The 11,232-nt window shown below is 39.1% G+C and overlaps 1 protein-coding gene across 2 annotated transcripts; it reads left to right on the top strand.

Moving 5' to 3' along the window:
* The first annotated feature begins 1,089 nt into the window (after nucleotides 1-1,089).
* On the top strand, nucleotides 1,090-9,715 carry LOC107878771 (importin subunit alpha-2-like). Of its 2 annotated transcripts, XM_016725893.2 has the most exons (12): nucleotides 1,090-1,239; nucleotides 1,318-1,562; nucleotides 1,944-2,040; nucleotides 2,124-2,215; nucleotides 2,313-2,444; nucleotides 2,533-2,718; nucleotides 2,883-3,046; nucleotides 3,138-3,216; nucleotides 8,153-8,281; nucleotides 8,539-8,666; nucleotides 8,757-9,163; nucleotides 9,287-9,715. In XM_016725893.2, the coding sequence occupies exons 2-11, from the start codon at nucleotides 1,347-1,349 to the stop codon at nucleotides 9,121-9,123; spliced, it is 1,590 nt and encodes a 529-aa protein (XP_016581379.2). In that variant the 5' UTR covers nucleotides 1,090-1,239; nucleotides 1,318-1,346; the 3' UTR covers nucleotides 9,124-9,163; nucleotides 9,287-9,715.
* The last annotated feature ends 1,517 nt before the right edge of the window (nucleotides 9,716-11,232 follow it).

The raw sequence follows: 11,232 nt of genomic DNA, 5'->3' as shown, positions 1-11,232 counted from the left end.
CTACTACTACTTCATATAATAAAGTGGAGACTAAAAATGATCTTTTCAAATCAAGGGACTAATTACATGTGATTAAAATAATTTTGATGCGCAATGAAGCAGAGGACAGTAAAAATTTGTGCTAATTTTCTTTTAAAAATTTGATCGAGTATTATTTGTAAGGCACAAAATTTTCTTTGCTCTATTTGTTAATAGGCTGTTAAATATAATCTCACTAAGTAGGTTGAAATATGTATTAGTTAGTCTCATCAAAAATAAGATAACGTCTCTCTTACGTCAACATTGATTTTTATCTTTATTTCTATTGATTTTAACTCATTTTGCTTGTAAAAATATATTCATGGACCTTTTGTTACTAAGCAAGAAGTAGTCAATTACAAGTGAAGTAGATAATTAATAATTTCGTAAATTGATTTTGTTATTTTCTTATCATCTTTAGATATATAAAATTGTCACCTAAATAATTCATACACATGTTTGATAGAATATCTTGATCATTCTAACAAACTATATAATATCTTGAAGTTCAACAAGCTTCACTTTTAAGGTAATGTACGGATTGCAAACATTTTTTTTTTCCAGATCCACTTTATGAAAATATACTGAGTATATTGTTGTTGTTGTAAGATCCACAAATTATTTCTATCGAGAATGCTAAAGAATTTAGTACGAAGGGTTTAGGAACTTATGTATTAGAAGCGAAAAATATGGAGGGTGCATTCTTGACTTTGTGCCCACACATCTTTACTATAGTATGTAGTATTCAATTTCTAAATACCAAAAAGTTCTCATGCTTCTTCACAAGTAGTGTTTCTATCGTTTATGTTACTTATTTTTAGTAAAATAAATTTTCATTAGAAAATTTGTAACAAAAATTATTTAGTCATTTTTTCTTATTTTATATTTTATGATCGCGCGAAGTGCGAACAAATTCACTAATAATCCAATATTGATAAATCAATTACATTTTATCTGTTCGGTTGAATCAATTTTTCACCCCCTACTTAAAAAGCTAGTTCAAATTAATTGCTATGCCAAAACAAGATGTTGGTGAAATAACTACTAGTTGAAAAGTGTGAATGATTTTGAGACAGAAGCACACATATGCACACGAAAATTGGGCTTACGCCCAGAAAAAGAGCCTCGAGACCCGGCCCATGAAGAGAAGAAGACTAGAAGAGGAACTCTTACCTAAACCCTCGTCATTCACGGTCTCCTCTCCCAATTATTTGATATTTGGTATATACTCTCTCTCTACTTTCTCGGTCGATTCAATTATCGTTGGTAGGGTTTTCTTTAATACTCTCTCTTTTGCAGTTTTCATTTTGTAAAGCAATTTTAGCAAGATGTCTCTGAGGCCAAGTGCTAGAACGGAGGTTCGTAGGAACCGATACAAGGTTGCCGTCGACGCCGAAGAAGGCCGCCGCCGCCGAGAGGACAATATGGTTGAGATTCGGAAGAGCAAGAGAGAAGAGAGCTTGCTTAAGAAGCGTCGTGAAGGTCTTCAAGCCCAACAACAACAGTTCCCTTCCAATCTTCAAACTTCCACCGTTGAAAAGAAGGTCACTCTTTTTGTATCTTTGTTTTATTAGTGTATTCTGCTATTTGTGTTATTTGATAAGCCATGTACTAGTATTTGTGCAGTCAGTCTCAAACTATGACAGTTTTGTTATAATTGTGGTTGATCAAGGGATCATCAGTTTGATGTTTTAAGGTGTTGGAATCGGCTTCTGGTGTATGAATGCATCATCAAGCTTGTTTGATTCTGATTTAAGCGCGTTTATAGATGATCCTTTTAGTCAGATATAAAGATCCTTTGCTTCTGATTTAAAGCTCATCAGCTGTCTCATAGTTGGGATTGGATTTGGTTTTGGGTCGTTCTATGCTTTGTGATGATTTAGTTGTGAATCTGCTTTTGATGATAACTAATTGTTGGTGCACAGTTGGAAAGTCTTCCATCAATGGTTGCTGGTGTTTGGTCAACTGATAACAATTTGCAGCTGGAGGCGACCACCCAATTCCGTAAATTGCTTTCTATCGGTATGCCATAGCATGGTTCATCTTTCTGTTCTGTTAATTTTGTTCAATTTGCTTATCACTCACGCACAAATTATGGTTAACAGAAAGGAGTCCTCCTATTGAGGAAGTTATACAATCTGGTGTTGTGCCTCGATTTGTTGAGTTTCTATTGAGGGAAGATTTTCCGCAGCTCCAGGTAGAGAGTGTTGTGTCTTTTCTCTTTTGCCTTTAGTTTTTTTGTGGTTGTAACTTCATTCAGGCTTTCGTTATAATTTATGATTTTGTGTTTATAGTTTGAAGCTGCTTGGGCGCTCACAAACATCGCTTCTGGCACCTCGGAGAATACCAGAGTGGTGATTGACCATGGTGCTGTGCCAATTTTTGTAAAGCTTTTGGGTTCTCCAAGCGATGATGTTCGTGAGCAGGTGTGATTAAAAATTGGCAGACATCTGTACTGTATTGACTGAAGTTATGTTTACTAGCAGGCTAATTGTATTTTCTTTCCAACTATAGGCTGTGTGGGCACTGGGAAATGTTGCTGGTGACTCTCCTAGGTGCCGTGATCTTGTTCTTAGTAATGGGGCGTTGATTCCTTTGCTGGCTCAGTTGAATGAGCATGCCAAGCTTTCAATGCTGAGAAATGCCACTTGGACTTTGTCAAACTTTTGTAGAGGCAAGCCACAACCTCCATTTGAGCAGGTTGGTTGTTGGCTGTTGAAACGTTTTATGCCTGCAATTATTTAATTTGAAATACTGTGCGTTTCTTAAGCATTCAAGATACTTCACGTTGAGGGTCATCTAATTTGGTAAAGTGGAAGAGCTTATTGGATGCTTTGCATAACTAATGACAATTTGTTTGTCAGGTGAGACCAGCACTCTCAGCTCTTCAGCGGCTTGTTCATTCAACTGATGAAGAGGTGCTAACAGATGCATGTTGGGCACTTTCTTACCTTTCCGATGGTACAAATGACAAAATTCAAGCTGTCATTGAAGCGGGTGTCTGTCCACGGCTGGTTGAGCTCCTCGTGTGAGTGGAATGTTCTGGTTTCCTTATTTGTCCTACTTTCTTACTATCTAACACATGGTTGAATCTGACGTATGCATAAATTGATCCTCAGGCATCCGTCTCCTTCAGTACTCATCCCTGCCCTCCGTACAGTAGGAAATATTGTTACAGGAGATGACCTCCAGACTCAGGTATGTAGGGCTTAATGAGCTTGTAGAAGGTTGATTTCAAACACTTTGATGAATTGACCTATGAAAAAGAAGGAAACAACACAATAAAATAAACTGATTGAGAGGCGCATGCATCTGAGACATGATTTATTGAGAAGATATTTCAGCATTCTTAGAAACAACATCAAATATGGTTGCTTTTGTTAGTCCATTTCTCATTCATTACACCGTCATGTTTGATTCCCTCCTTCACTTGGTATGGTTCCTCTTTGCATCCGACCGATCTACTCCAAATTACAATTTTAGCTGTCATTTTTATTACCTACACAGTTGCTCTATACAATTTTGCGGACTAGATAATTTTATTTTTATTTATTGTAGTATGAATAGTCAGTAGCATACTTAATTCTACAATTATTGAAAGCGGCTGTGTTAGTGGTGGACAGTGGACTTCTCTGTTTACCAAGAAATATGAAAAATTATTATTTTTATCTTTACATCCAAAATTAGTGACTATCCAATCCCGGATTTGAAATGAGACTACCACATTTATAATTTTCGGCAGTTAAGTACCTTTGTGTAGATTACCAGAAACAAACTTCTAGTATTTTATTTCACCTTACTTGACATGGTGGATGTGATGAAGGCATAAAATAAGATTTATAATATGTATGCATGTAGATAGATGTGATTTCCATGTCATTCCAATAATAAGCTTCGTAATCAAGCATTTTCCAAATAAATACCTGATATGAAGTTGAACTTTTTTGCTTGTAGGCCGGCAGCCATCTTTTTTTTGATCAGTCAAAAGGGAATGGATAATTTTCAAATAGTTCAAATTAAATTCTTTTGGTTGATAGTTTATAGTATTATCTTGTGGGTGTCTTGTTTATCTTTATTATCTAGCAGTGTGTATCTCATTTTTGTTGTGTGCTTTTATGTTTTTTGTTTGTTTGTTTGATTATACTATTATCTACTTATCTGTCCTGAGCCGGGGGTCTATCGGAAATAACCTCTCGACTTCATCTGAGGTAGTGGTATGGACTGCGTACACTTTACCCTCCCCAGACCTCACTTTGTTGGAATACACTGGGTATGATGTTGTTGTAGGCTATTCTATTTGTTGACTGTTGCATCCTTTTCTTAAAACTAAGAGTAAACTGATTAGATGAGGCTCTTTAATTTTTCGCACAGAAGATATTTACTCTACTATAACAACATACTCTGTGTGTGTGTGTTTGTGTGTTACATACTCTGTGTGTGTGTGTTTGTGTGTTCTGTGGAGGGTGGGGGAAGAGAACCGACCTACTGGTCTTGACTTCATTCTGTACTCATGCCATTTTTTCAGTAACAAGGAAACAAGAAGCGGGCTAAAGCCTCAAAAGGGGACAAGATTCTCGTCGATGAGAAAACCTTACCCCTACCTTTGTGAGGTAGAGAAGATATTAATTACTCTGTTTCAAATAATTTAATGGACGCTATGGGCTAAGAAATGGAAAATAATTCTTGGCACTTGGAACAGTTAAGACTGATTGTTTGTCCCAAAAATAGAACTACTACAAGGACAATGAAGAAGATATTGGAATGTTGTAAATAGATTTGGTATTTTATTGAATTTTACTATGCTGTATCGAAGTGCCTTTTCTCAAGTACTCTTTAAAAATAGTAATTACTGGAATCTGAAAACAAGAACAGTACAACAACAACAAACCCAGTGTATTCCCACCTGGTGGGGTTTGGGGGGGTAAGATGTACGCAGTCCATACCTCTACCTCTAAAGAAGTAGAAAGGCTGTTTCCGATAGACCCCCGGCTCAAGTCACGAGATACCACACAAACTCATAGTAAAGCATAGAACTAGATTACATAACATAAATACGGCACCCATAAGTATTAGAAAACAGAGGAAAGCACACAGATTCGTAATAAAACATGGAACACGGAATCATAACAAGGATAAAACCCCCCAAGTAATTCCCTACACTAGCAACCCAAACCGGCCCTAGTCTTCTGCCCTAATTCGCGTCCTCCAGACCTTCCTATCTAGGGTCATGTCCTCGGTGAGCTGTAACTGCTCCATGTCCCGCCTAATCACTTCACCCCAGTACTTCTTCGGCCTACCCCTACCCCGCCTAAAACCATCCAACGCTAGCCTCTCACACCTACGAACTGGGGCATCCATGCCCCTCCTCTTCACGTGCCCGAACCATCTCAATCGGGCTTCCCGCATCTTGCACTCCACTGGAGTCACACCAACCTTCTCCCGGATAGTCTCATTCCGCACTCTATCCCCTCTAGTCAGCCCACACATCCAGCGCAACATCCGCATTTCTGCCACCTTCATTTTTTGGATGTGGGAGTTTTTAACTGGCCTACACTCCGCTCCAGACAACATGGCCGGACGGACTACCACCCTGTAGAATTTGCCTTTCAGCTTGGGCGGCACCTTCTTATCACACAACACCCCCGACACGAGCTTCCACTTCATCCATCCCGCCCCAATACGGTGCGAGACATCCTCGTCAATCTCACCGTTACTCTGGATCACGGATCCGAGATACTTGAAACTATCCCTCTTACATACCTCCTGTGATTCCAGCTTCACTACTACCTCATTCTCCCGTCTCACGTCATTACACTTGCATTCCACATACTCTGTCTTGCTTCTGCTCACCCTGAACCCTTTAGACTCAAGAGTTAGCCTCCACACCTCTAATTTGTCATTCACACCCCCTCGAGTCTCATCTATCAGAACTACATCGTCTGCAAAAAGCATACATTGCATACACCAAGGCACCTCCCCTTGAATACGCCGCGTCACCACATCCATCACCAACGCAAACAAAAAGGGACTAAGAGTAGATCCCTGATGCAATCCTGTCAAGACAGTGAAATGTTTTGAGTCTTCTCCCGCCGTCCTCACCTGGGTTTTCGCTCCATCATACATATTCTTAATTGCTCTGATATATGCCAGCGGTACTCCACTCACCTCCAAGCATCTCCAAAGCACCTCCCTGGGGACTTTGTCGTAAGCCTTCTCCAGGTCGATAAACACCATGTGCAGGTCCTTCTTCCTTTCCCTATACTGTTCCACCAACCTCCGCACCAGGTGAATTGCCTCCTTCGTCGAGCGGCCAAGCATAAATCCAAACTGGTTTTCCGAAATAGACACTATCCGTCTCAGCCTCACCTCGACCACTCTCTTCCAAATCTTCATAGAGTGACTCAATAACTTAATCCCCCTATAGTTATTGCAACTCTGGATGTCACTCTTATTCTTATAGAGAGGGATCATGGTACTCCACCTCCAAGCCTCGGGCATCTTTGCCGTCTTGAAGATTTCATTAAACAATCCAGTCAACCACCTTACACCAGCCTCTCCGACGAACTTCCAAAACTCCACCGGTATCTCGTCCGGCCCCGTCGCCCTACCCCTTCGCATCCTGCGAACAGCCTCTCTAACCTCTTCTACCTTAAAACGTCTACAATAGCTAAAATCCCGACACTCCTCTGAGTGCTCCAGTTCTCCTAACACAATAGCTCTATCCCCTTCGTCATTCAAGAGCCTATGAAAGTACGACTGCCATCTATTCTTAATGTGGCCGTCCTCCACCAACACTCTACCGTCCTCTCCCTTAATGCACCTCACCTGATCGAGGTCACGACCCTTCCTCTCCCTAGCCTTAGCGAGTCTAAACAACTTTTTCTCCCCTCCTTTCCCCTGTAACCCTGCATACAAGCTCTCAAAAGCGGCCGTCTTAGCTGCCGTGACTGCTGACTTAGCCTCCTTCCTAGCTAGCTTGTACTCTTTCCTGTTTACCCGCTTCTCTTCTTCGTCCTTACTCTCAACCAATTTAGCATACGCCCCTTTCTTGGTCCCCACTTTCTTGTCCACCTCTTCATTCCACCACCAATCCCCCCGATGATGCCTGGCCCGGCCCCTAGAAACACCCAACACCTCACTTGCATTCTCCCTGATGCACCTGGGAATTATTTGGCTGCACTTGGTTGCTGTTTGCTACGTTATTTTCAAGGCAATTTTAGTGTTTTTGGGGTTGAATAAAGCATTTGGCTGGGCAGGTATTTTGGTGCATTTTTAGTGTTTCACTAGCTTAATGAATCCTTTAAATCTCGGTGACAGAAATTTCAAGTTGTCTTGATTTAGGCTGAAAACTCTTATTTGGGGCCTTATACCTCTGTAAATTATCATGAGGTGCTATAAAGTCCTTGTACGTTTATGCGAATCTTAAGATCCTCAACAAGTTTTTCGCAATCTCTCTTCTTTTCGATCGGTGTTGCTAGTGTAGTTTGTTTTGTAAAGTGTGAGCTTGATTGAAGTTATGTGGTATTGTTTGGATTGGTGTTGCTAGTGGAGTTTGTTTTGTAAAGTGTGAGCTTGAAGTTATGTGGTATTGTTTGAAACGATAGTCTATTTGGTACTTGGAAGAGTTTTCTTTAGCTAGTTGACTTTTTTCTGCAACAGTCTTGTTGATGGGTTCCGTCCTTTGATGTTCTACCCATCTAGTTCTTGCATAACACATGTTGAAATGGGAAAGAAATTTTAGTTGCCAGTGTCTTCAGATTGGTTTGCTGGAGATCATGAGTTATACGTCTTCCTTTACTGTTCTGTTCACCTTCTATAATAGCATCCTTCCTTCAACGTATGGATGAACGCGTTGTGCAAAGACCACACTGGAAATGGGAAAGAAATTTTAGTCACCTTCATAGATTGCTAGTGTCTTCAAATTGGTTTGCTGGAGATCATGAATTATGTTTTCCGTTACTGTTCTGTTCACCTTCTATAAGCATCCTTCCTTCAACGTATGGATGAATGCAAAGACCACCCATGAAATGATTTTTTTTGTTTCTTTCCTTTAAATCTTCTGTTATAATGTTACTGCTCTAGTCGTGCATTTTACTTTTTTCGATTACTAATATTAACTATCTTCACAACCCAGTGCATTATTGAACATGGTGCCCTTCCTTGCCTGCTGAGCTTGTTAACACACAATCACAAGAAGAGCATCAAGAAAGAGGCCTGCTGGACTATATCAAATATTACTGCTGGGAACAAGGAACAGATACAGGTATGTCCTCAAGATATAAAAAAACAGCTAATTATGTTTTGTAGTCAGCTCTTGGATACATTGCATATCTTATAAGTTCTAGCATGTTATATAAATCTATGGGTGGTTAAATTGGAAATTGAAATGGAAATTTTAAGTTGTTGAGTTGATTTGTCATACCACCACCATCGCTCGCTGCACCCATAGTTTTCTTTATTTTTATCGACCTTACATTTGAAGAAACCACATGGAATCTAATAAATTTTATTTTTGTGCAGGCTGTAATTGCGGCTGGATTAATTAGTCCTCTGGTCAATTTGCTTCAGAGTGCAGAATTTGATATAAAAAAAGAGGCTGCCTGGGCTATTTCAAATGCTACTTCCGGTGGGACTCATGAGCAGATCAAGTATGTTACTACTTCCTTTGGGGTAATCATCTCTCTTATTGATGATATATTCTTACTGAATTCAGTGTTTTCATGTGCTTTTGGCTGTAGGTTCTTGGTGAGTCAGAACTGCATAAAGCCTCTGTGTGATTTGCTTGTGTGCCCCGACCCAAGGATTGTCACCGTCTGTCTAGAAGGATTAGAAAACATATTGAAGGTTGGGGAAGCAGAAAAAGCCAACACTGGAGGCATTAATTACTATGCTCAGCTGACCGATGATGCTGAGGGATTGGAAAAGATTGAAAACCTTCAGAGTCATGATAACAATGAAATATATGAGAAGGCTGTTAAAATACTGGAGACATACTGGTTGGAGGAGGAGGATGAAACATTGCCGGCAGGTGATGGAACACAAAACGAGTTCAATTTTGGTGGAAATGATATTCAGCTTCCATCTGGTGGATTCCAGTTTGGTTGAAACCTATTACATATCCATTCACCAATTTCTCCCTTAACAGGTGGTTAACATTGCACTCGAAACTTTTGATCAGATTCCTGTCTGCATGCTCTTTTTGAGTCGAAAAACTTGGGAAGGCATTTTGTGAATCCTATGTGCTCATCTGAAGTGTTAAATTGTGCAGGCTGTGTATGGTGGATGAGAAGTGCAGTTTGAAAGATGACATGTTGGTGCTGGTGTCATGTCAAGTCGAGTCAGATCACCCTCCCTGAGTCTGGTCAGTTCGGGTCAAGAGTCAGTCGTGGTTGAGGAGGTGCCGAAAGGGAGTCTTCCAAACGACGGTCGTAAATAAGACTGCGTGAAGTCTCTTAAGAGGTAAAAGCAGTGGCATCTTGGGAATTTCATACACGATTCCTGTGCATGCTTGTAGTGTTTGGTGATAAGTATTGAGAGTTGGTATTATCAGTCATTTCAGAGTGCGGAGTCCTTTTTCCCATTAGCACATGAGATGTATCTTCAGTCTATCTGAAAGAGTCGGTCCATATTACTTTCGAGTTGCCGAGTGAATGTGTATACTTTTGAGTCATTTCTTATAAAATATTGCTATTGGACACGTTTGAGCAGTTTCTATTATTCTTTTTGTCCTTAATTTTGGTTGCTCAAGTTCAAGTCACACTAGAAACTGGCAACATAGATATCCAGATGAATTGCCTGCCTCCTATGAAATTTTTTTATATTGCAAATAAGTTACTCAAAAATCAGTGGGGTGTGCATTTTTTTGATTAAACTGAAAAACCAAACCAAGTTCTTATTTCTTGGATCAGTTTTGCGGGTTTATATGAAATTTGGGGTTTAAGTTTTGTTTCGGATTTTCAAAAACTAAGCTACTGAATTCACCGAGTTCTCTGTGCATATTATTTTTGATTAAAAAAGGCATTTGGTCTGTGATCAACGAAGAATTAGCCAACACTTGAATTATACGTGCATTTTGTTTTGATCATGATGTTAGGTATGCAAGTTTTTGGCTTGTTGCGTTTTGCTCATGTAGGAAGCTGTTTATGTTGGACTATTTAAATATGCGCTATTATCTCATCAGTGGTGTTTACCATCTCAATAATGTGAAATCAATTTAGAAGATTATTAATTCTTTATCATAGCTATAGGTTGTAGAGATAGGCTGAACAAATATTGGAGGGTGGTGATTAGGAAGTAGTTACTGCTTACAGAGGTCATGATCCTTGATAGGAAGTTGGAGTGGGTCAGTATAAGTAGAGGGGTGTTCTTTATTTGTGTCTGAAGTTTCTTGTTTGTGGGTTGAGTACTGTCTATGGTTTCAGAGATATAGTTTTTAGTAGTACCCTTGTGGCTTAGTATTATCTTGTGGCTAGCGACGTTAGTTTATTTTGCCTGTACAAGTTTAGATGCATTTATGTTTTGTGTTTGCTATACTATTATTGGTTCTAAGTCGGAGTCTATCTGGTTCTAAGTCGGGGTCTATCAGAAACAACCTCTCTACTTCATTTGAGGTAGTGGTATGGTCTGCGTACGCTCTACCCTCCCTAAATCCCGCTAGATGGGAATACACTGGGTATGCTGCTGCTGTTGTACCATAGTTATACTCACTCGATCTCATTTTATGTGTCGTTATTTTCTTTTTGATTCGTTCAAAAAAGAATGTCATCTTTTCTTATTTGACAATTATAGAATGTCACCTTTGCTTATTTGACAATTATTTGATGATATCATTTTCATTTTATCTTTACTGGGTTTCACTTAATAAAAACAACTAAAAAGTAAAATATTAACGTGATTTTAAGAGGATAATTTTGTAAACTTTACAAAGTCATCATTTATTTCTTAAATTTCATGGTCGATCGAGTTGATGACAAATAAAATGGAATTGAGCAAGTAGTTCTTTTTTCGTCATTCAAGTATAACTATTTGATTATAGGGGCATTTTTTTTAAAAAAATAGATTTTGTTTCAACGGAATGAGAGTGTCTCTAGCCTAATTTTTAAAATTACAACGCATAATTTTTTTTTTTTTAAATTATTATTTGCTTTTCTATTTCTAGCCTATCTTTTTTTCCCTCTCTTCTATGTCTAGCTTCTATTTTTTCTTCTTTTTTCT

The sequence above is a fragment of the Capsicum annuum genome, chromosome 1, assembly GCF_002878395.1.
Source record: "Capsicum annuum cultivar UCD-10X-F1 chromosome 1, UCD10Xv1.1, whole genome shotgun sequence".
Taxonomy (NCBI): domain Eukaryota; kingdom Viridiplantae; phylum Streptophyta; class Magnoliopsida; order Solanales; family Solanaceae; genus Capsicum; species Capsicum annuum.
This window is presented reverse-complemented; position numbering and strand designations above follow the sequence as displayed.

Coding starts and splice junctions, on each gene's coding strand:
- LOC107878771 (XM_016725893.2), top strand. CDS start 1,347: ATGTCTCTGAGGCCAAGTGCTAGAACGGAGGTTCGTAGGAACCGATAC. Junction 1,563..1,943: donor CTTCCACCGTTGAAAAGAAG/GTCACTCTTTTT, acceptor GTTGGTGCACAG/TTGGAAAGTCTTCCATCAAT. Junction 2,445..2,532: donor GCGATGATGTTCGTGAGCAG/GTGTGATTAAAA, acceptor TTCCAACTATAG/GCTGTGTGGGCACTGGGAAA.